This window comes from Athene noctua, chromosome 17, assembly GCF_965140245.1.
Source record: "Athene noctua chromosome 17, bAthNoc1.hap1.1, whole genome shotgun sequence".
NCBI classification, from domain to species: Eukaryota; Metazoa; Chordata; class Aves; order Strigiformes; family Strigidae; genus Athene; species Athene noctua.
The window spans coordinates 2,403,113-2,427,477 of NC_134053.1; the positions used below are offsets into that span (position 1 = coordinate 2,403,113).

At 44.6% G+C, this 24,365-nt stretch overlaps 2 protein-coding genes across 2 annotated transcripts in view; both read left to right on the plus strand.

Annotated features, from left to right (window-relative positions):
* Positions 1 to 15,570, plus strand: part of NAA25 (N-alpha-acetyltransferase 25, NatB auxiliary subunit) — a 30,164-nt gene extending 14,594 nt beyond the window's left edge. The window contains exons 12-24 of the mRNA XM_074921628.1: positions 1,397 to 1,604; positions 2,223 to 2,309; positions 3,377 to 3,557; positions 4,178 to 4,277; positions 8,718 to 8,869; positions 9,152 to 9,277; positions 9,589 to 9,832; positions 10,055 to 10,178; positions 10,544 to 10,609; positions 11,088 to 11,185; positions 11,407 to 11,517; positions 11,950 to 12,096; positions 14,700 to 15,570. Coding sequence (XP_074777729.1) covers positions 1,397 to 1,604; positions 2,223 to 2,309; positions 3,377 to 3,557; positions 4,178 to 4,277; positions 8,718 to 8,869; positions 9,152 to 9,277; positions 9,589 to 9,832; positions 10,055 to 10,178; positions 10,544 to 10,609; positions 11,088 to 11,185; positions 11,407 to 11,517; positions 11,950 to 12,096; positions 14,700 to 14,822 — 1,767 coding nt within the window. The 3' untranslated portion in view covers positions 14,823 to 15,570. The remainder of the gene's footprint in view (positions 1 to 1,396; positions 1,605 to 2,222; positions 2,310 to 3,376; positions 3,558 to 4,177; positions 4,278 to 8,717; positions 8,870 to 9,151; positions 9,278 to 9,588; positions 9,833 to 10,054; positions 10,179 to 10,543; positions 10,610 to 11,087; positions 11,186 to 11,406; positions 11,518 to 11,949; positions 12,097 to 14,699) is intronic.
* Positions 15,571 to 18,724: 3,154 nt separating this feature from the next.
* Positions 18,725 to 23,944, plus strand: ERP29 (endoplasmic reticulum protein 29). Its single transcript, XM_074921517.1, has 3 exons — positions 18,725 to 18,898; positions 20,748 to 20,886; positions 22,048 to 23,944. The coding sequence occupies exons 1-3, from the start codon at positions 18,776 to 18,778 to the stop codon at positions 22,548 to 22,550; spliced, it is 765 nt and encodes a 254-aa protein (XP_074777618.1). The 5' UTR covers positions 18,725 to 18,775; the 3' UTR covers positions 22,551 to 23,944.
* The last annotated feature ends 421 nt before the right edge of the window (positions 23,945 to 24,365 follow it).

Here is a 24,365-nt window from a genome sequence, read left to right on the forward strand (position 1 = left end):
AGGGAGAGTGATATTTAATGATAATAGTTTAGGCTACAGTTTTGTGGCAGTACTTGTAAAACCATGACTTTGAATAAATTCTCCAAATTTTTCTGATTGGCCTCAAAACTGCTGCTGGTTTAATGAATATATTGTATCATACTGGCATATTCAAAGGGCTTCCCAGCATGTGGCTGTCCTCTGGCTGTCATCTCTCTGAAGTGTGCATCTGCAGGTGTAACTCGGTCAAGGAGACTTGTAGCTGAAGAGGTTTAGTGGTGCTGAAGTGCTGATGAGTTTTTGAAATCTGAGCATTTAAGTTACTTAAAATATTTATAGATTGTCTTAGATTTATTCTTGTTTCACAGCAAAAGATGCTGAAGGTTGTTGTATCCTAGATAATGTAGCAGGGTCACACTGAGGCTATATGCAGCTGGGGGGGGTGTGTGTCTTTTTTTTTTTAAGAGTTTTGAATAGCATTACAGCTCAGTAGCTGAGAATGTGGCAATCTTGCTGGGCCACTAGACACCCAAGATATTCCAGAAATAATCATCGTAACATCGCTCTTGACTTCTTAGAGGTGTAAATTGGAGTATGCAGCCTAGTGATTTGGTTGACCTTGCTCAGCTTGGCAAAATCTCAAATCAAAAAGATTCATCAACACTGTCTTCATCAAAGTCTGTGGGAAAACTGGAGTTTGTGTGCGTGGTGCTGTGTGTTCCTGCCGTCTAGCTGTCATGCTTTTTTTCCTCAGGCGTGCATTTGATGCAGTTCCTGTGTTCAAGACCAAGTGTAGTAAAGCTGAATTCATTGGCTTTAACTCAGTTTTCAGTTTGTAAACACTGTTGGATTTTAGGGCAACAAGAAACTGCTGTCCGGCCGTGACTGTGTGTAGCGAGAAGTCTGCTCTCTAAAATTGTAAACAGTGAGGCTGCTTTACTCACAACTTAGTTCAACAAATAAGTCATTAATCAAAGATGATGACCTCACTGAGTACAGCGCATTACTTCAGAGTTGAGAGAAAATGTAATAGCTAGTACCGAACCAGTTTCCTGGAAGTGTGCTGTGAAGCCTTTCAGTAGCTAATTATTTTAATTACATATGTTATTACTATGAGTGTTAACAGGTGCTCGAACTCCCTTGTGTGTCAATGTATTGGAAATTTGCCTGTGATTTATTTTTTTCCTCCATCTGTTTGATGAAACTTAGTAAAAGCTATTGAGCACAACCAGAACTGGGTGCTCACCACCTTTCCAGAGAAAAAATAATTTTGAATCCAGCAACTGATTTCAGTGTGACATTGGGGTTGATGCTGATGTTTCCACCTTGCTTTTCCTTTTTCTTGATTGGAGGGAGGAAATGATGCTTTGTTTGTGCAGATGCCCTGCAGAATTTAAGAACAGTGTTTCTCTTTCAGTTCATCAGTCAATTGCTGGAAGTAATCCCTCTGTCAGCAACAGCAGAGAGCGAAATCGCGCTGCCAGCCGATATCAAAGCTCTGCAGCAACATCTGTGTGTGGTTCAGCTCTCAAGATTGCTCGGGATCTATCACGCCATGGATAAGAAGCAAAAGCTGACTGTGGTCCGGGAGTTGATGTTAAGATACCGTCATGGATTGGAGTTTGGTGAGAAAAATCTTGAAACAAACGTTGCAGTTGGCTTGCAGCTTTTGATGTTCAGAGCTTTTTCAGGGGGGGCAGAACACCACAAACTCTGATGGCAAATATCACTGTTGGTGCACGGCACCCATCGTGCTGCTAGATAATACTTCGGCTTTCTCCTTCGTGATTATATCCTTGCACGTACCTGAATCATCTGTTCCCTTTGAATTTTGTTTCTTTTCAACTGTGTATCTTAAAGGTAAAAGAGATGTTCCTGGGTAGTTATTTGTATGTTTGCAGAATTGCCTGTGCCTTTAAGCAAAGCCAGGCTCTATCATTGCTGAAGTACACAGGACAAATAACGGGCACTAATATTAATTTGTAAATCTTGCAGTTGTAGGAGACTCTTTTGCTTCTTCAGCAGATGTCAGTGTATGAAGTGGCTCAAAGTCTACTTGCGTGATGAGCAAATGAAGCATGTATACAGTTGTTTCAGTTTTTAAGACAGCTCTGGATTTTATAAACTAAGCTGTGGTTATCATCTGCCAGATAGCTGTGTCATTTAATAACGCTGACAATGTGAGAAGCAGCTGACAGCACTGTTAGTAATTCAAGGGTAACTTTTTTTTTTTTCCTCTTTAGGGAAATCTTGTTTAAAAACTGAATTGCAGTTTTCAGATTATTACTGCCTGCTTGCAGTTCACCTGCTGCTCGATTTGTGGCTAGAAGGTATGTTCCTAAAATTGTGTCTTGCTTTTATTACCACCCTGGATGGTTGTGATGGGGAGACCCTGTCTCTGTGCCCAGTGTGGACCTGGAATGGCTCGTTAGGCCCATAGCTTCCTGTTTTTTTTTTTTTTCTCAATATGAGATATTTCAGGAGTTCTGTTTGCTTGGTGTTTGATCTGAATCTCACTGACCTCAAAAGGGATTTAATTTTCCTGATTAATCCTTGTAAGTCCTGGCAGAGCTTTGCTGATGACTCTCACAGCTCAGTGTTGGCTGTCTTCAGAAGCTCGTTCCGAGTTTCCCATGTAGGTAATGTTTTCTCTCCCTTTTCACGAGTTCTGCTGACAGCTCCTTTCTGATATCAGAGGTGTTTTGAGAGCGTTTCTTTCCCTCTCTGATGTACTTTGTCTTTTGGATCCCTTGCTTCGAGACCCGCTGTGACTTGTCACCCTGTCCCAAGTATTCCTGTACACCACATGTGCTCTGCCTGTTAGTCTCCTAATCCCACAGAGTCAGTCTCCAACGGTGGCTGTTCGTGGGCAGTGTTTATATTCCTGCCCTTCAGTGTAGCTGCCAGTCATGCCTTTGTCTTTCCTGAGGAAGATTTAGTCTTTAACCTGAATAAATCCATCATCAGGTTCCTGGCTGGTCACCGGTGGCGTGTGGGCTCTTGAATTCTTGGCTCTGTGCTGCTTTTTTGCATAATGCTTGGGAGTGCTCTCTGTGTGAGTTAGAAATCCTGAACAGTCCAGGACTCATCAGGGCAGGTTGCTTCTGCAGTGGGCTCACGTGTGAGGGCTGTGCTCTCTGCAGACGTGAGCTAGATATTCCCCATGAAAAATTATGCCTCCACCTTTCCCTCAGAGAGCAGCTATAATGCCGGGGTGGGTGTTACGTTTTAAGGGCAGCAGCGTGGCTGCCGAATGCCATCTGCATGTTTAAACACGTGGAACCATTTTGAGAAGTGTGTAACGTAAGGCAGAGTCAGTGCCAAAGGGAATTGCGCCGTCGGTGTCCAGTGCCCCTCTCTGACTGCACCTGGCTGTGTGCTTTGTCTTTGTCACCAGGTGAAGAGACGGCTGTGTGGCAGTGCCTAACTCTCTTAGAAGAAGGGTTATCTCATAGTCCTTCTAACGCTCAGTTTAAATTGCTGCTCATTCGAATCTACTGCAGGCTTGGTGCATTCGAACCTGTTGCAGAGCTGTATTCCAGCCTTGATGCGAAACACATACAGCACGACACCATCGGGTGGGTAGTATATACTGAGAATAATTGGTGGTGGTGACCCTCCAGTAACCAGCCCTGAGATCTGCGGTTTCCTTTGCTACCAAAAGTTAGCAGATGATCAGATTTTCTGTAAAAGTTTTTTTGAATTTTGTGAGAGTATGCTCCCCTTCTTGAGGACTATCTTTCCTGTATGATTTTAATCTGGTTTGGGTTTTCAGAGTATTAACTAAGGGGAATCTGAAAGAAACTTGTGAGATGTGTATCTTGATGCCAGTCATAGCTTGGTGTTCCAGCTTGTGTGACTGCTCAGCAAAGCCTGGAAGAGCTAGTTAAAACAAACACACCAAATGGCCTTGCCTTGGTTAGTGTGTTTGTGGGTATGTAGGTAAAGCTCTTGCACACTTACGGTGGATGGAGGAATTCCAAGCCCCCACATACTGTTTTTTAAAAAAAAAAAGAATTCCTTCTGTTCCTTTTAAAAGCTTAAATTTTAGTATGAATGTTGTGAATGTCCTCTGTTCAACCTCCAGTCTTCATTAAAGCTGGACTGTGCTGCAGTTCACTGTTCAGAGCTGTGCTTGAAATTCAGGTTTCCCCAGGGTTGTGTGCTGATATCTGACTTGTGCTGTGTTGTGTTGCAGCTATCTTCTGACGCGCTATGCAGAGGCACTGGGCCATTACGCTGCTGCATCCCAATCCTGCAATTTTGCACTCAGGTTTTTCCACTCCAACCAGAAAGATGTAAGTTGAAAGAAGCCTCTGTGTCTGTGTAAGAGAGCAGAATGTCAAGATGTCTTACAGAAGTCTGTGCCCTAAGTATGGGCTTGCAGAAATGTAGTGGTTGATAACATGATGACCACATGATAACAAAGAGGAATAGTAGGTGTTTGTAGTAAAGGTTGCCTCAACCTCTGTTTCTCATTCCAACTTACTGTTACATATATGGTTTTGCTTTAGCTTTCTACTTATAAAAGCCAGTTTTAATGCTCCTCAAAAAAAACAGGTATGATTACTTTTAAATGAATGGACTGTGATTTTATGCAATAATTTCAGTGAAATGTCATGTGACAAATAAGTCCTGGTGTCATACAACTTCTAGTATTTGGGAATGTTACACAGCAGCCAGGGTTGGTGGGTCAAGGTGGTGATGGCATAGTTATGAATCCTTCATATGACAGTCACCGAGGCAGCGTGTTTTAGTGGTGGCTGTCCTGGGCACACGGGTGGAGGGGGATGCACGTCGTCTTAAAAGGTAGGGAAAGCAGAAGGAACAAGGTGGGAGGATTTCAGGAGGTAAAAACTGAACCTTGAAGTCTCAGCTTCACTGAAGGCAGAGCACAGCCCATGACTAACTCTGCGTTGTTTTGAAGTGATAGGGATTGAATTTGAAAACCTGGTCTTGTGCTAATGGAAACTACCTGTTTTATTCAGTTTACCCCTAAAAATGATGTGAATGAAAAGAAAGTTGTCTCGAATGAGAGTGTTGGGACGAGAATGGAGGAGATAGTGAGGAGAGAGTTCCTGAATTTCTCCAGAGAGTTCAGGTGCTTCCTAAAATGCACACAGTGCTCTAGGCATCTAGCATGCTTGTAGCTTGCTGATTAGTAATTATACTTGTCAGTAATCTTACTTGGAAAGTACACTGATACATTCATAGGGAGAATAGCAGTTCTGTTTCAGAATTCCCAGGCAATCCATGAAAAATGGGCTAGGTAGGAGAACAGTGGAACAGCACATTTTTGAAGTCTTGATGGAAATATATTGGGCAAATAGGAACAAAAATAGTCCAGAACTGTGGCAGGGAGGCATATGCATGTCAGTCCATCTCCCTAAGACTTGCAAGGCAGTCCCATTCTGAGATGTGGGAATATATCCTGTATATTTATATTTTACAGTTTGATCACTGTTGAGAGGTAGGTGAAGAAAATTATTTTTACTTAAGAACCAAAGGTGCAATCCAGTTGTAACTCTTCCAGTCAGCCACCGGCTATGTTGGCTCCAAAGGCTCTGCAGCCATACAGCTTGCTTTCCCACTGTCCCAGCAATAGATAAAAACACAGGACTTGTCTGTGCTGAATAGTAAAGATGCTAAAGTTGTTCACACAATAAAGCCTCAAAAAATACCCCTCCTCTGCTGGCAGCCCAGGTTATTCCTGTGTACAAGATACCAGTTGCCATTTACCTGTGCCTGGAAGGTAGATGCTGAGTTACTGAGCTGTATCTGATGCAGAAATTTTACTGAACGAGCAGGATGCACAGAGGAGCACGTGAACCGTGCAATGGGAGCTTGTTCTTGTCTGCTTCCCTCATTTGCTTGTTGTTTAAGCACTGATTCTACTTGCTAAGAGTCTTTGCATTCCTGGATGCGATGTTTTGTGCTGGAGTGAAGCCCTGGATCCAGACAGCTTTCTCCTACGTGTCTATTGTTGGTAGTGACAGTTTTTTGTGTTTTTTTTTTTTTTTTTTTTTAATGAGGATTAACTTATTCAGTCTTGTTTAAAAGTCATTCGGTGGATATTAATGAAAAGCATCCCTGGAACTGACTCTCTGAATAAAATGTGTGACTGATGGGTACCAGGGGAAAAAAAGTGAACCAAAAAAATGATTGGGTGTGATTTGTCTGCTTGGGAGCATCAAGAAATCATCTTTCCCTGGAAAACAATCTGAAGTAACTTCAGGTGAGGTTACTGTGAAAGAAGGTTGTTCTCTTTGGCATGAATGATTAAAGTGCTTGCAGCACAGAAGAGCTGGTTGTTTCCAGTAGCTCAACATCTGTACCCAGAAGAAGACAGCCACGTTCCAAGTGCTGTTGCCAGAAAAATGCTGCTCAGCTCATGTTCCAGAAATCCTGACAAGGCAGTGCCTGAATGGTTCAACCTGCCTCGCTACTGCACCTTAGAAGGTTGAAATTGCAAGAGGGGCAAAAGTGGTGCAATCAGCATTATCCAGTTCTTCATGTGACGAGATAAGGATGTGACTCTGGAACCCACTTGCATCATCTCTCATCTTGGAGACAGTATGACAACCGGAGGACCATGAGCCATTGTTGATCTTGGGTAGCCAAACCTCCTGTGTGTTCTGGACTCTTCCAGTTGTTATCACCTTAAGATCCTTTTAGTTGGGAAAAGCATCAAAAGCCGTACTAATTTGCAAATAGCAACTGATCTTTAAACCAGCTGTAAGGTGAAAATTGCAGGAGGTGAAGGCTCAGTTCAGGGTACTGCTCACCTGGGATGATGGTGGCTTTGGCAAGAGTGGAGATGGAAAAAAAGGGATTCCTTACCATAAGTCCCACGTATCACAAGGTCAGAATCTGCTACTAGTTTCTGTGCTGCTGTAGTTCTGCTGGGTTGCCCCTTTGTACTCGGGGGTCCTGATACCAGCTTCCCACTCAAGTCCCTTAATGGCATCTAACTGCAATGTTAAAGGAGGACTATCCTTTAAAAGTTACCTTTTTCCATGGGTTCTGATACTGCCTGCTTCTCTCTAGGTTGGTGCTTAAGACAGCTGGCACGTCTGCTACAGCGCAGAGGACGTGTCCTGCAGCACGCTGTGCGTGGGACTGCCTAGAACAGGAAGTGTGGGATATAAACGAAGTGGTCTGGCATAAAAATATAGCTGCTGATTCAGACTGATTGCTTTGGATAAGTACATTTTCCTTCTGACTTGCTGAACTTAACAGCCTGGAGTGAATCCTGTTTAAGAGTGGGTCTCATGAGTAACAGCCATCTAGGATGCTGTGCAGTCCCCACAGTATTTCTGCTCTGGGAGAGGATGCCAAGGACAGGGAGGAGAGAGAAGGCAGTATTGCTATATTTAGCCAAAACTAAAAAGGCAACTTTATCCTTCTCAAGATAGTCCGCCTTTAAATATGCAGAATCACAAGTAATCTCTCTAATTTTCTTGTGTCCGTCCGTCTTTAATTTCTCCAGATACTGCAGGCAAACAGAGCACCAACGTGTCCTATGGGGATTTAAAAACCACGTCGATGCAGTTGAATTAGCACCCATAGCGCAACCCCGCAGCCTGACAATGAACTCTGCAAGGCTGTTTATCAGAGGGTATGTTGTTGAATATTTGGCATATTTTTTTCATACAGTGCAAATAACCAAATTTCTTAGGGTAAAAAGAACTACCTAGAGGACATTTCTTATTTTGGAGGGGGAAAACAAAAAAAAAGGTGGCTTTCATCTGTGAGCCTTCCAGACAGGTTGAGTCTGTTAGTACTGTATAAAGTTCAGTTAACCAAAGGCCTTTTTTGGTGCCTCTCGTCTTCAGTGCGTTTCATAATCTTGTTCAGAAGAAAATATTTGATTTGCCAGAATTTCTCAATTGTGGAGTAATTTTGAAGTAAAAATACAGCCATTTGTCTTGACTGGGAGCATAAATAGTTCGCTCTGTCTCTACAGCTAGAAATTTTCATTAAAATATAGTGCTTTTGGGGGGCTCCTTCATCATACTAATCTCCTTCTGGAGGTTGCTTGGACTGATGTGAAATATTAGATGTGTGCCTTGTATTTATTGCTTCATTGCATCAGAGGGGAAGCAGACTGTCCCATGGATCCTGAGTTTCCTTTGGTGTTTAGATTGTATTGTCATGTGTATACACTGCGTGATATTATCTTGTGATACTGTATTCAAAAATCTAATAAAAAAAAAAAAAAGAAACCAAAAAATGTGTGAGTAATTTTTTTAATATATGTTGCGGTAATATGTGATGCATATCCAAGTCAGTTCCAGAAAATCAGGGATATATTTATTTTGCCTGAAAGTACATCTTGCAATGAGACGATGATTTAATGATTTGAATAATGCATCTCTAAAAAAAAAAAAAAGGGGGAGTGGGACAGGAACGGGGGAAGTCTTCTAAAATCATCTCTCTAAGTATTTTTCAGTTCCGGTGGTGACAGCAGCATCATGTTTTAGTGTTGGTTTGGTTATTAAATCACACTGCCCGGTGGAGCATCTGGGCATTCTCAAATTGAAGTAGCAAACTGCCGGGGTGACCTGGAGAAGCTAAAGTGTGAGCAGCTCCCAGGGCTTGAGCTTCTGCCAGCTTCAGTACCTCTGGGTTCATTACAGCCACAGAAATGCAATTTCGTGGCAGTGACCTTGTTAAACTCCAGTTATTCTGAATTTATGGAAGTAACTAATACAGAGATGGTGTGTGTTTTCTTCCAGACCTCAGAATATATCATTCAAGCCTACAAGTACGGTGCATTTGAGAAGATCCCAGAATTCATTGCATTTAGAAATAGGCTGAACTCTTCCCTTCACTTTGCGCAAGTTCGCACAGAGCGGATGTTGTTAGACCTCTTACTTGAAGCAAACATGTAAGTACAGCAGCAGTAAGTGCAGCACATGAAAAAAATCTGGACATTTGTGCATAAACAGAACCTCAGCCAAGTGGGAGCTTTGTTGCACTTGCAGCTCTTAGGCTGAAACCTGTGAACTACGTGTCTGCTTCCTTCAGCATCCTTGTCAGTGCCGTGTGTGTGTAGCATTTCTGACACCAGGAGAGTTAACAGTGGAGAGAATGTGATGTTGGTGAGCTGTGGTTTTCGTTTCCAGTGATCAGATGTTTGATTTTTAATTTTGCTTGTTCTTACGTACAGATCAACCAGCTTAGAAGAAAGTATAAAGTCCATGAGTCTGAGCCCAGAGGAGGATGACATTCCGTGGAAAGATTTGCGTGACAACAGAGACCTGACAGTCTTGTTTAACTGGGATCCAAAAGACAGGTGAGTAGAAATATCCTCAGCTATAGAGTCACACCTTTTACCTACAGCACACATGGCAAAGAAAATCCTTTCAGGGCAACCGCTGTATTTAAATGTTCTCTAGGCTGGCTAGCTGCAAACTTAACAAGCATCATTCATCACTTCTAGCAGTGCTGCCTTTTTACGTATTAATACAGTTTTCTGAATTTCTGACCACTCCTTTCTCTTCATACAGTATTTGATAACCTTGGGTAGGCTTTTGTACCTGAGTGAAGCTTGCTACTTTGCAAAATCGAAGCATTTGCCTGAAAACATTTGGTGCCTTTCTCTAGGGACATTTCTGAAGAACATAGGAAACTCTCCCTGGAGGAAGAAACCATGTGGTTGCGAATCCGGTCTTTAACTTTAAGGCTAGTAAGCGGACTCCCAACTCTTAGTCACACTATTCAACCAAAGAACTCTGAAAAGACTGCAGAGAACGGCGTTTCATCCAAGATTGATACAATTCGATCCCTGCTTCAGCAGCTGGAAGCGGCAGTGGATTCAGGGAAGAAGTTTCTAGAACAAAAAATTCAGGTACCCGTTAAGGAAAAAGCTATCCCCAAATATTAAATGAACGTGAATGCAAGCAGAGAAACTGAATGCATCTTGTAACGTCCAGCGGGCTGCAGAATGCTCTTAACTGACCCTGAGTTTTGTAGTGTATGAATCTGACTGAGATGTGCCAGAGACAAAACACTGTGTTCTCAATAAGGAAAAGCTGCAACACCTTTATCTTTTTCTTTGCTTCTTGCCTAGTATCCTGTCCTTGGCCCTCCTCCTACCCGAATGGCTGGCTTCTTCAGTAATGGCAGCTGTCAGTGCCAGACTAGCTTGTTTTATCTTGTTAGTGATATTTATGAACTAGATACCAATGGCTTAGGTAAGTGGTTGAGGGGCGGGGGTTTAACCAGATTGTCGTGGTGTGTGGTGGGAGGGAGCGAGGCGGGTCTCCATTTAGTTGGAAAACTACTAGGCCTTGGGCGAGGTGGACCCAAACTGTTACTTGTGTGTTAACTTAGTGTCATTCAAAAAATGATCTAGGAGACAGTGCCTTAATTTAACGTTTTATGCAAGTCTTCATTTTTGTACAGTAAATGTCGAGGTAATACTGGATCCTCTTTGAAAGCAGTTGCATTTGCTGTGACTGCTAACACTAAATTACATTTAAATGCCTCTTGGTTTTCTGGAAGCAGAAAATACACAAACTTGTAGTAGTTTATAACTGCTTTTTTTTTTTTCTTTCAGAAGATTCAGCAGAAATCCAGGAGAGGATAGGGAGTAGTTTCAAGTCTTTAGTAGAACGACTAACAGGTAAATGGTAATTCAAGAATAAACACTGGTAGCTGTGCTGTGAGGATGTGCTGCTGAGTGTGCTGCAGTTATGGGGAGTGTGATAATGCATCTGCAGATCCCTTTGAAAGATACTGGAGATCAAGGCTGAGACTCCCCTTGGCTTGTCTGATCATGAAGCTGTTGCATGCCGCGGAATGTCGTTATGTCCTGTCATTTTGCTGTCACAGCGTGGTCTTAGCAACTCTTGTCTCCCTGGGACTTGGTTCAGGTGTGCTCATAATAAATGGTGTGGAGATACTGTCCGTAATGAAATGCAATTCAGAGGAAACTTCAGAGCTGGACCTTCTTGAAAGGCTTTGGCCAAATTCATCATTAACTGCTTAGTGGCCAGCCCTCTGTGCCCTTTGCACACTACCCTGAGATACATACCGTACAGAAAATACGCATTTAAGTTGATCTATGTGTCCTGAATAAGGTTTTTCTTTTTTCTTTTTAGACTTGTTCAATAAATGTAAAGGTGATTTGATTGAAGTCAGAGATGGCACCTTGAAAACTCATCCAAACCTGTTAGAAAACCTAGTCTTCTTTGTTGAGGTATTTTGTTTTTATCTGGAAACTAGAAGTTTTGGAGTACTTTAGGGTAGAAATGTTGGGACTAAAACACAGTGAAAGTTCTTTGATCTCGGTCATTCATGAAAGCAGAGGGGTTTTTTGTTGCGTGTTCGAACTACTGAGTCTTACCAGTAGGAACACTAAAACAAGTTTAGAAGCCTCCTGTAAATGCAACCTGTAACATACTCGTACCTTTTTTCCAGACGATCTCCATTGCCCTGTGGGTATCAAGTTACTGTGACGGTGTCCTTCGACCTTTTAAATCCAACCTACAAAAAAAGAAGAAGAAAAAAAAAGAAAGCAGTGTAGCTATGGTAGGGACAACATTTCTTTTTCTCCTCCACCCTCAATCCAACAGCATACTTATAATGAAAGAAAAATGAGGATAGATAACATGTTAATAAACTGGTTTTCATAAACTATGCCTTGTAAGGCTGATGTGGGTTAGAGATTACTCAGTGCTAATTTTTGAAACTCCTTTTCTATTTAAAATCAAATGGTGACGTGCCACATCTGTGACATCATGTGACAGCTTTTTAATAAGGAACAGTTTGGAGTATCACAGGCCTTGAATGTGCCGCAGTGAACGTGGTAACTGGTGGCGTTTACCTGGGTGGGTAGATTATAGCATAGCACAGTGGGGGAAGGAATAGAATGATAGACATCACAAAGTGAGTTGTCATGTAGAATAGTCATTTGAATAGGCATTGTGTCTGTAAATTAAAAATATGTGTTTGTTTTTGTAGCCACCTGTATTTACACATTTTCTGGATTATGTTACTGAGCTACAGACGTTAACTTCCAACGTAATAGATCACATCAAAGGGCTTGAAATAATTCTGACTGCACTAAAACTTGAAGAGCTGTCCCTCAAGGACACTCTGCTTTTACAGGTAAGAACTTGTGGTGGTGGTTGTGTGCTCAGTGCATCGGTGTGTGACTGGTAACAACCTGTACATACACACTTATGGGATACCTTTGTTGAAAGCAAAAACATTTTCGCCGAAATGTTTTACTGGAAGGAAAAAGACCCAGGAAAACAAACAAAAAGCACCTGTTATGATTGACTTAATTGCTCTTAACCAGAGGTTAAGACTATTAGAAAGCTTAGTTTTAGACTGGTAAATTAGAGGGGGTTTTAATGACACAGTGAGTTTGCCTCATCTGATCAGCTCCAGCTCACTGCACAGAATAATCTCAAAAAATGAGATCTCAACACAGGAATTTTAAAATATTTTCATTTTGTGTGATATATTAGTAAAGAAAAACATACATTTTTAGCATTTTGTTGTCTGTGATATGACTTACTCTATTATCTGTATTTTGTGTGCCATAATGGATGTAAAATACTTATTCCAGGGAAGATTTGAGATTCATCTACTGCTGATTAGTCACTTCCCTGGAAACAATTACTTGATCTTTACAGAAAAGCAAGTGACAACTTCCCCCCCCACCCACCCCTTAGCTATATAGGGAAAACCAAAGGCAGGAGTAGCAGGCACCACGCACGCCAAACCTTATGCCACATTTAGGTATGTGAAACATGGGCCTAAGGAGGAAGCTTGACTTTTTAAGCCATTGAAATCAGAGTGAAATTTTGGTAGGCAAGTTCATGTTACTGTCATAAGGGATCTTCTAACAGTTCAGTACTTAATATGACTGTGTTTATTTAAAACAGCTGTTGAGATCCTGAAAGTATCTTTGAAATAGTGTCAGAGTCCAGCTAAAAAGCCTAGAGGTGACTGAAAGCATGGAACTGGAACTTGAAACACAGGTGGGGATCAAAGGTGCAAACGTAACAAAGTGGTGCAATAAGCATCTTCTGAGAGACAGGGGAGAGGGCCTGGGGGGTGGCGAGTCATGTCCTTGTTGAAGGAGGATTGTGGATTCCAGGAGAGAGGTTTCAGAGGGTAGTTGTCTCCTCACCAGTATTAATTTGCAGGGTAGGAGAGATGGAGTAGGAGAAGGCACAGGCAGAAGGTGTGTTACCCAAGACCCCTACAGACTCAGTTAGGAATCAGCATTTAAGACAAAACCAAGTCTCTGGTATGTTTATCTAAAATGGGAAATTTGTCCTATAGGGCATTGGCATTCAGGTTTGTCTAGGTGGGAGATGGGTGCAGCTTTTAAATCCTTCCCAATCCAAAAGCCTTCACATCTATTTCAGAACTACACTTCTGTCTACCTAAGCTGCTGTTAGCCAGCTTGTATTTTTTTCAGTTAGGTTGTCCTGTTTTTTTTCATAGCACATTTAATAATTTCCCTTAATCTCGTTGCCGTATGAGGCTGATGTAGAAGTATCTCAGATATACACTGAAAAAAAACATACTGCAAAAACTGATAGAAAGCAAGGAAATCCCCTTGGACTGTATTTAATGCAAATTTGAATAAAAACTAGAAAGTATGTTTTCTTATCATCATCAAAGAATCTTCACTTTAAAGGGCTAAGACACTTTCAGGTAATTGTTTATAATTTTTCTGGTGCCTCACTGAGTCAGCAAATTCCTCTATCTTCCCTTTGATGCAAAGCATCAAATTACTACACAAAGCAGATCTGGAAAAAGTGACCATTAGCACATGGATTTGAGCAGAAGCATCTGTGGGAGTCTGCAGCTTTTCCTGCGTTTGTCCACAGTGTTTGCTGTTCTGTTTGTTGTTTGACATCGTTGCAGTAAATCCTGATAAGTGCACTCTGTATAGCTCTGCTCAGACTTGGAGCTATGTTTGCAGCTCTGTGTTTAGAGCTGTTGAAAAAGTCCTTTTGCTGCTGATGGGAGATTTTTCCCACTCAGGCTGTGCCTCACAGGCTGTTCTGTTTATCTGTGTCTGCGAAGGGCATCCTGATAGCAAGTCACCTCTTGGCAGGGCAGTGCTTATGGCTGCTGCTGTGGGTACCAGGAGTTGCTCTTTCTGCATCCAGAAATCCAGCATTGTTGGTGATGGGTCAGTGCTAACCTCCCCTCTACCTGCAGGAGCCACGCCAACCATTCTGTATGGTGGTGGCTCCTAAAAGCCTTTTAGCCATGGGCATTTTAGAAAACAACACGTTAAAGGAGCATCTGATCCCTTTGGGAGGGCTAAAACCTGTCCCAGGTGCCTCAGATCACCGTGCTTTGGAATTTGCTTCTTTGGTGGTCAGCATTCATTTGGTGTTTGACTTCAGTTTTCTGTATAAGAAATTCTCTGCTTTAATAAGTGCCGACTAAAATAAAATGCTACACACGCTCTCGGTTTCAGCCACAAATACTTTGCACAAGGATGTTTCCAGAAGTTTTGACGAAAAGTTAATGTTTTACCAGCCCTGTCTTGGCAATATCTGCAGGAAGTATTGCTGCTGAGGAGGTGCTGCTTTTTCTGTGCTGATGATACTCGCTTTCTAAACTTGCACTGTGGTCCTCGTGAATTTCTTATCAGTGTTTGAGATGGTGGGGGAAGTTTAATGGGAGGATTTAAAGAGTTACTGTGGGATGAATGATTTCTCTTTTGCGTTTTGCAGGAAGAAAAAAAGTTTACAAAGACTGTGCAAGGGAAGGTCCAGAGCAGTTACCATCACTCAGTTCAGGAAATTGGAGAGCTGCTGAAAAAGAGACTCGATACCATTAAAAAACTAAAGATTTGAGAAATGCATCCTTGACAGACTCCACAGGGGAGTGACACCAGAGTCCCAGGCAGAAGCAACATCCAATATACCATCACTTTAATCCAGAACTTCCTCATAATGCATGAAGGACTTAAAATCATAAACCAATTTTTTTAGGTATTACAGATGTATTGAGGTGATTTAAATTATTGTACATAAATGAGAAGCAGGGACCCTTATCGGGGTTTGACCACTTTTTATACATGTTCATAAGTTTATTGCAACAGGAGAGAATTAACTTTCTTCCCTTTTGATCTCTAGAAACAACTGGAGATGGTCTTTAGAAGCAGCAATAGAAATCCAGTGTAAAGCATATATCTCAAAGGAGTTGTATTTTCATCACCATACAGTGTTTATAATTTTTGTATGGTCCTTGCCTTAGAAATGCAGAAATTGTAGATGCCCGCATTCGGCCATCTCCGGTGAAATGAGCCTGGTTTGGAGCTGCCTATTTTGTCTGCGAGCCACCTGGTCCCACTGACTGAATTCAGTGTGTTGGTGGAGCAGGGAGAGGCGAGGCTGGGCTGGGGCAGCCCCCTCCGTGTCCAGCCTGCCAGCGGAGCCCAGCCCTCCGTCGCAGGGGGGAAGAGGTGCTGTCGGTGTACACACAGGTTGTTTTCACCGTTGGGGAAAAATTTGCAAACCTGATGAGGAGCAAACTTGGCCGTTAAGCTTTAGAACTAGAGATGGGAATCAGCGTTTCAGAAAAAAAAAAAAAAAGACAAAACCAGAGACCTTGTATATAATAGGTGCAGTGAAATCTATGACACTGCGGTCTGATTTCGTGTCAGTTTAATGTAAAACAGCAATCATCATGACTTTTTAAAAGTGTATTTAGATTACTGAAACTTTAAGACTTAAATATTTTAATAGAAATTAAATCCTCTTGGCTTTGGTTTTAAGTTGGCAGAGGTAACTTTTGCTTCCGCTGTGGTATGAGACTGAGAATACTTTTTGTAACTGTATGCTTGCTTTTTGCAGTTGATCTTTCATTATTCAAGTACTAGCTCATTAGGAATTCTGGTAGAAAATGCAATCGCATCATCTGCTCCTACTGAATCTGCATTTCTGCTGGGTTTTTTTCATTTTAAGAGTAATGCAGCCTAAAATTGGTAGGGAAAAAAAAAAAGGTACATGTACCTGCAATACAAGGGACAGGTCAGACTTTAAAGATTCCTCATCTTCTGATTTAAAGCAGCTAGTATCTGAGGACTATATTTAAAGTTTTAAGAGAGCTGACAATCCTACCTTTGTCATCTCTTCTGAGTATGTTTTGTTAGTAATGCTAGAATGTTGATGAGAGTATTTTTTTAAAATAAATCCCCTGTATAAAAAAAAAAAAAAAAATACACATAGCTGCTCTTGCTGGATTTAGTTTTGCTTTGCCTCATCCTGAAAGGGAAAGAAGAATGTCTGCAGGTTGTCTAAATTGTAATGGATGTCCTGATGGTTTAATTGCAATGTCTGGTAAGTGCTCTGGGCTGGAGGAATACCAAAATGTGTTAAGTCTGTTTTATAGTAATACTTTTCCTGGAAAAAAGAAAAAAAAAAAAGAAAAAAAAGAAAAAAACACAAACCAACAACTAAACTCTTCTATGTTGTATAGAAATACTTTTTTTTGAAAGAAGGGTGCGCTCCTTAAATTAAAGCAAGACTGATGGCTGAGTTGATGCTTTGCAATGTGTAGGGTAAGTGGAAACAGTCCCATTGCTGAGGTGCTGCGGTACGAGCCAGAAGTCTGCACTGTCCCTTGTCATTCCGAGGCAAACGGCTGTTGCTGAGGTTCCTGCCCCCTCCCTGCCCCGTGGCAGTGCAGCCACCAGCCCTGGATGTAAAGCTGACAGAGCCTCATCCAGAGGGGACAGTGCAGGGGCTGAGTTACGCTGGAGTTTCCTTCCACCTGCTGCTACAACAGGTTGAACTCAACCAGTCGTATCAATAAGCAATGGTGAAAATGTAAGTGAAGTGTAAGGTAAACGTAACGAAGCTTTTTAAATCCTCCCATGTGCCTGAAAGCAGAACTTTGCTTTAAAAAAAAAAAAAAAAAAAAGGTTTTTCTGCACCAGCTCCCTTAAAAGCAGAATTGAAACTGCTGGGGGGGGTGTGGGGTGTGTGGATGTGTGTCATCTGAAGCAAAGCCCCAGAGAGGATGGAACCATGGCTCGCTCTCGCTTCCCGTCGCAGCGTTTGGCACGGCGCAGGCCCAGCCTTGGCTGGTCCCTCCAGGCATCCCCGGGCCAGCACGGGAATACTGACCGCTTCGGTGTTAGCTGCTCTCCCCTTTCCACTTCCAGCCACTGGCAAACGATGAGCTTGTCAAACAAATAAAAATTTTGGATTACTCGGTGTTTTATAAAACCAGATGCCATCTCTTCACAGCTGTAGTTTCTCTATAGGAGGAAACTGTACAAAAATGACTACGTACTGACTGTTTGGGGGCTAGGGAGAGGGAGGACTTCTCTCCCCCTACAAATTGTGTACAGTTAAATATATTATATATTTCTTACAAAAGAGCATTTCCCTTCCAGAATGTGTCCCACAGGGACCTGATAAGGAAATTTAACCTATAACCCATTGCTGCTGTTCCCCCTCTTCCACTCTTGGGGTTTTTGTTTGTTTCAGATTTTTTTTTTTTTTGGTGATGAATTGAAAAACATACCTAGAAGAAGCTACCAAGACTACTGTTTACAGACTGAAAAAATACTGCTTTTATACTACTGGGATCATGAGCCACGATCCTTTTACAGATTTCCTCAGCTCTTCTCTTTGCTTCAAATCAGTGTCCAATGTAGATAAAGGTCAGAAGTCTCCTACCCTGCTTTGTCTACATACAGGACAAAATGTACAATGCCTGTTTGTGTTGCCCATCATTTTCGTACTTTTTAACTGTTCAAAAATTGCATTTATATTTTGCGGTCATTGATAATCATGACTTTATTTTAACCGCTAGTAATCTTAGAGGGGATTTTTTTTTGTTGTTGTGTCTGCAGCCTTATCTGAACTTTCTCCTCCTTGATTATTCATTGTTAATTTATGACTGTAGGAGATATGTATGCCTCAGCCTTCTACGGACTTAAGTGACACAACTGCAACTGATCTGCTTTAAACTGGATGGGTTTATAATTTATATAAAAGTCAGTTTCGTTACAAATCAGTATTGCTGCCTCTCATTTTTCTGTCTGAGCGCTCTGGAAGTGACTGAAGTGCTCACCTATGCTCTCTACCTTTGCCAGCCCCTTGGTAAAGCCAGATTATCCTGGTGCAGGGCAAGCAGAAAAATCCAGTTACCTGCCAGGAGGGAGAGAGGGAGGGAGAATGCTCCTTGCTTTCCGCCTTGGAGCCTGGGTTCAGAATGCTGTCTGCTGGGGGATGGAGCTGGGATCTGTCTGTTCTTTTGACGTGCTCATCTGTCAAGCTGTTGTTCAGGATATGTGCATTTTTGCGTGCACTTCACCCTGGCTTTCGGGGATAAAGTAAGTGCTGGCGGTGCATGAGGTATCTTCTCCAGCAGCACAAAAAAAAGTGGCAGTGCGATGGCAGGGGCCACCCTGCCTGGCCCGCTGCTGTGTGTGGATATATCTACCGCCGGCCGCTCTCCGCGCACTGCAGGCTGTCCCTCAAGGCCCGATCCTGCACTCTGCCCTTCCGCCCGCCTTCATCTTTCTCGTTTTGTAGCTGGAAGCTGCCCGCTTTTATTTATTTTGCTGGCGCCAGCAGCCCGCTCCCACTCCGCGGGAAGAGGCTGCCAGTGCGCCCTTGTGCGGCGTGGAAGTGTGCACCGCGTTACCTCCGCGGACGCGCTGCTCCCCACTAACCCACCCCCCGCCCCTCTCTGGGTCCGGCCCCGTTTGGCCCCGGGGCGGGGCGAGCCCCCGGCGGCGGCGGCCGGCGATCACGTGGCCCCGGCAGCCCCGCTCCCTCCGCGCTCCGCCATGGCTGCGGCGGCCGCCGCCGGCTCCCTGCTCCTCTGCCTGCTCGGCCTGGCGCTGCCCGGCGGCAGCAGCGCGCTGCACACCAAGGGCTCCGTGCCGCTCGACGCCATCACCTTCTACAAGGTACGGCCCGCACCGGCGGCGCTGCCGGGGGGAGAGCTGGCGGACCGCCGCTCCGGGAGCGCGGCGGCCATGTGCACCGCCCGCAACAGGCAGGCAGCCTCGGAGGGTCGGGGAGGCGGCGGGGGAAGGGGGGAACCGGCGGTGCGAGCGGGCCGCGGGACCAACACACACACACACACCCCCCCCCCCACAGCCCCCCCCATCCATCCGTCCGGCACCGGCGCGGGGCGGGCGGAAGGGCCGGGGCGGTGGGCCCGCCGCGCTCAGCCAATAGGAGAGCGGCGGCCGCGGCCGGCAGCCAATCACCGCGGTCCAAGTGGAGCCGGGGCGGCGGGGCAGCGCGGCGCGGGGGGCCCGGCCCGGCGGCACCAGGCCCGGCTGCCGCCGCGGCTCCTCGGGCCAGCGCCGGGCCGGCTCTCCGCGGCCCCGGCCGCCGGTCAGGGAGCAGAAGAGCCGCTGCCGGTGACCCCAGGGCAGGAGCGCGGAGGGGAGCGGGTCGGGGTCACTCTACATGGGCCGGTCTCGCATCTTTTTTTTTTGTTCGTGAAAGAGAAAGCAACAGGCTTCAGCCAGGCCGAGGTCTGGCTGAGTTTTGAGGGGATTTTTTCCCTCCATTACATCGCTTCGAAAGGAAGGTATATCTGGCAGGATTTTGATGTCAGTAGCGCTGTGCCAGTGCCGAGGCCCAGCCCCGGCAGATGGCGAGGTGCGCGTTGGAAGGGACCCGTCGGGTGGCGGGATTAAAGCCTTGCGCTGCGGTGGCGTGAGCTGAAGAGACAGGGATCGGCTGAGCCGCTTGAAAAGTGTCTGTCCTAAACACACCCCTGTGGCTTCTTGCCACATGCCAGCCCCCCGCTTGATTTTTCTACTGTGACAAAACCATTTTTGGTGTTTTCCACGCTATGGCACTCAGCACCCCTTAGGAGCTTCCAGCAACAAGAAGAATGTGAAGTAATTGGCAGAATGCTGCAAAAGGGACTCTAAAAGACGAGCAGAAATATCAAAGCAGTGAGACACGCCATGCTCTCTTCTTACCAGGACAGTAAATAAAGTGATCAGCAAGCTCAGGGCTGAAGATTTCGCTCGCTGTTGCAGGGAGCTGTTGTGTCAGTGCCTGAGCGGTGCTGGCAGTGCACTTTCTAGGTTGGGACCTGTGTTGCAATGTGGCTCTGTTTGCCAGAAAAAAGATTTTGCAAGGTCTTCTCCTGGAGGAAGAAGAAAAACAAAAATCCCAAACCGTGTGACAGATTTCCATTTCCAAGCTCATTTGAAAGGGCATTGTCTGAGCAGAGCAAAATACAGAAGCGAAATCAATTAAAATTTCCGAGCTCATTTGAAAGGACTTCATCCAAGCAGAGCAAAATTCAGAAGCAAAATCAATTAAAACAGGAATTCTCTGTTTATGAAGCAGTACAGCACCTCCAGTGCCTCCCCTCACAGTGAAGAGCTGCAGGTCTCATGCCGGGATCCTTCCTAGATCAGATGTTAGATTTGGCCTCTCTTCTCTTAATGCCCCACTGGAAATTGTTTAGCTGATTTCCCTCTCGGATTGTAATCAGATTTGCAATAAGCAAATCATGTATCATTAAAGGCATTATCAGATCCCCTAAACCTACCATGTCCCTTCTTTATCATCTGGTGTAGGAATACGTACGCGCAAAGCTCAGTCTTCCCTCCACACTGCAGTGAGTCATTTTTGAAAGGCCATAATTATATAAAGTTTCCCTTCTCCCTCTGCATCTACTCGTTGCACGGGAAAAGCACAAGCTAAAGCAACCTGAGGTGACTTGGAGATTGCTCAAACCTGAAATGTTAAAGTTTTGTCTTTTTTTTTTTCTTCTTGTTTTAGGTAATTCCAAAGCATAAGTTTGTCCTTGTGAAGTTCGATACACAATATCCCTATGGCGAGAAACAAGATGAGTTTAAAAAGCTGGCAGAGAGCTCAGGCTCCAGTGAGGATCTTCTGGTGGCTGAAGTGGGAATATCAGGTGAGGAACTCTGGACAGGTTAGTGCAGTATGGGTTGGTGTGGAGGGAAAAATTTTCACTGCAGTTTCTGATGAAAGAAGGCTCTGAGGTAATTCTGACAGTGAGAGCTGAGAGGGGCCCGGCCCTGTCAGGCCAAAGCACGTGCTCTGGCTGGGCACGGAGCTCTGCCTCCTACACGAGCGTAGGAGTGAGCGCTGCTTATCTCCTCCCGGCTGGTTAATGAAGCCACTCAGCCCACGCTCCTAAACTGGATGCCACCCTCCTCATTCGTAGGACTTTTTGTCTTAATTTTTTTCTTTCCTTGCTGAGAGAAACCTTTTTGTCCATTTCTAGGGAACAGGCGTTAACAGAATCACGCTTTAGGCACGAGGCTGCTCAGACAAAGCATACGTGATGCGATTAATTCATTGTAGCCAACCCTCCGTTTGTTGCTGGTGAAGCACAGAAAGTGGTCGTTGCGCTGTGGCTGGTGTAACGTGATAATGTTCTTGTAATTGGCTTTCAGAGAAAAGAGCGGGTCGCTGTCACCTTACTCACTCTTGCTTTGTAGGCAGAATTAAGAGTGTAAGCTTACAGGAATTGTCAAACTGGGAAGTTTCACCCAGGCTGACATCTCTAAACACGCATGGATTTAGCTAAGGAACACAGCTGAAATCTCTTTGTTTTCTGTCCTCAAGAGTAAATGCAATTTATGTAAAATGAGAAAATGTCTCGTAGCTTGGCATGCTGTCAGAACTGAAAGATCTAAGTGTAAACTCTCTGCACATAGACCGGGAAAAAAAAATCCATTTAACTATAAAACCAAACAAAAATGAACGGATCGAGGAAAACAAAGGGAAAAAAAAGTGATTAATTCCCCATAAAGAGGCCAGTGTTTGTATGTAGAGGTCTTGCCGGTGTCTTATGCTGTCACAGTCACAGCAAAGCACCATTAAATTCTTGTAATTTTCTTTGGAAAACCTAATGATGGTTTGCCTTGCACATACGATTTTTTGGGGTGTTTTTGTTTCTGCGTATGGCATTTCCTGGCAAAGAAGTTACTAGGACATGTTGAAACTCTGGAGACAAATATTTATCAGTTTGTGTAGGAGAGAGTCCTAAATTAATTTTTGTTTTGATTAACGTGCTGTGCTTTTCTGTGTTTCATTTTTGTTGTGGCAGATTATGGTGATAAACTGAACACTGAGCTGGGAGAAAAGTACAAGCTGGATAAGGAGAAGTTTCCTATTTTTTACTTGTTCCAGGATGGTGACTTTGACAATCCCTTACCTTACAGCGGCCACATCAAGGCCGGGGCTATTCAGCGCTGGCTGAAGAGTAACGGCATCTATCTGGGGATGCCAGGCTGCCTGAAAGAGTACGACATGCTGGCCAGCAAGTTTGTGAGCACCCCTGAGAAATCAGAACGCCAGTCCCTCCTGAAAAAGGGGCAAGAGAGTTTAGAAAAAACAAAGGAAACTGAGAAGAAGTCAGCTGAGCAATACTTGAAAATTATGAGCAAGATACTGGAGCAGGGAGAAGAGTTTGCTGCTAATGAAGTTGTCCGAATCACAAAACTGATTGAGAAGAACAAAATGAGTGATGGAAAAAAGGAGGAGCTCCAGAAAAGCCTCAATATCCTTGCTTCTTTCCTGAAGAAGAATAATGACAAAGACGAGCTCTAATACGTCGGAGAACTTTGTACAAGCTGTGAAACACTGTCAAGAGTCCTAACCAGTTCTCCTTATGCAAGCAAACTTCCCGCTGACTTCAAGAGAGCAGCAGATTTCCTTCTGGTATTCTCAGTTTAGAAGATCAAGAGGAAGATATTCCTTAAAAACACAGTATTCTAAATGTTGGGAAAATCACCTTAAAGCAAGACACCAGTGTTGTGTAATGCTATTCGATAACAGTGTTAAAGTAGAGGGGAAAAAAAACCCAAAAGCACTAGATTGGCCTGAAGCACATTCCTGGTGGTTTTTACACCTGTTCTCTGACAAATAACAAAATTCAGTCTCACATTCCATCGTACATGTTGTAAAAGGTACAGATCGGGTGCCCCTCACATCCCCACCTTTCCCTGTTCTTACCATTCTTGGGTTTTATGTTCATTCATCTACCCTTCCTCCTACCTTTTGTTTTCCCAGTAGGGCTCCTTCTCTGAGCCTTGGTCTCCTTACCTGTTGTTGACTAAGAGACCTGGAGTTTCCTTTTTTCTGCCTTCTTCAGTGGCTCCTGTCTCTGTTTGGCTTGGGTATCGGCCAGGTGCTGGCAGGCATAGTGAAGACAGCTCCTCCCTGTGTCAGAACTTGCCCCTCATCTTCTGGCCGGAGCAGCCACCTCAGCAAACGCTCTCCTGCAGTCCTTGGTGGTACCCTGACAGAGTGAGTAATTTGAGCTCTGAGCAAGGGCAGAGTCTCCTTCAGGTGCTATTACACTTAGTCTCACCAGTTGGTGCAAAAACGTGTTTTTTTCAGAGGTAAATTGGGGTGAGTTTTCTTACGGCTGAAGAGCACACACAATGCCTGCGTGTTTTGCCTGTCCTTCCTGTCCAAGCTTCATTTCCCAGGTTCAGAATAAGGGGGGGTGAGACCATTAAGGACATCTGAAAGTCTCAAGCCATAGTTAACGCGAACAAAGTATTTTCTCCAGCCTCCTCTTCAGAAGTGATTGACACTGTCGAACTAAAGCTTCGTCAGCGTCTGGTAAAGTATTTGAAAATGAGGTCTTGTAACAGGAAGCAGAAGAATTTGTGCCCTTAGAAGCCCCGTCTATAGAATTTTAACGGAGATACCCGGCCCAGGGATCAGGTCAGTCCTCAAAACTTGTTCCATGTGCTGTTCACACCGTGTGGATTCAGACGGCCACTGGAAGATGCTGAACTGATCAGGGTTATAGAGAGGTGAAAAGAGAAACACCCGAGTGTTTTCCATTAAGACTATGCTTTAAGCTAAGCAAAACTGATTTCTGTGGGAGCTTTGCTGCCTTTTGAATCCTGGGGTGGGTACAAGGAAGCAGATACTGCTGCGAGATAAAATGTATTAATAATGCTATAATAAAAAAGTAAAAAAAAAAAAAGTGGTTCCAGTTAATAGCCGCTTCTTAACTGCTTTCTAGAGAGAGCGCGGCCGCTTTCGGTGGTTAGAGGGGAAGGCAGAGACCAGGTGCCAGCGAGGAGCGGTGGGAGGGTGCCCCTGGGGCCGGCGGGAGCGGGGAGAGGCAGGGCCTCGGGCCGGCCGGGCGACGATCCCCACGAGGCCTGTGTGAAGGCGCTTCCCGCTCGGCTCCCGGGGAGAGGAGCCGCCGCCTCCCGGGGAGCGCCGGGCCCGGGCCGGGGCCGCCCCGCGCGTCCCCTCAGAGGCGCCGCCGCCGCCCCGCGCGCGCTCCTCAGGGCGGTTTCCCGCCCCCGGCCGCTGGTGGCGTCGCGGCGGGGCGGGAAGCTAAGCAGGGGCGCTCAGGGTCGGCTCCTGGAGGGGTTCCCCTCGCGGCGGTTCGGTCCC

Excerpts from the sequence above, each read along its gene's own strand:
- ERP29 (XM_074921517.1), top strand. The coding sequence starts at position 18,776 with ATGGCTGCGGCGGCCGCCGCCGGCTCCCTGCTCCTCTGCCTGCTCGGC. Across the intron at positions 18,899-20,747 it reads ACGCCATCACCTTCTACAAG|GTAATTCCAAAGCATAAGTT; the intron begins GTACGGCCCGCA and ends TTCTTGTTTTAG. Across the intron at positions 20,887-22,047 it reads GGCTGAAGTGGGAATATCAG|ATTATGGTGATAAACTGAAC; the intron begins GTGAGGAACTCT and ends TTGTTGTGGCAG.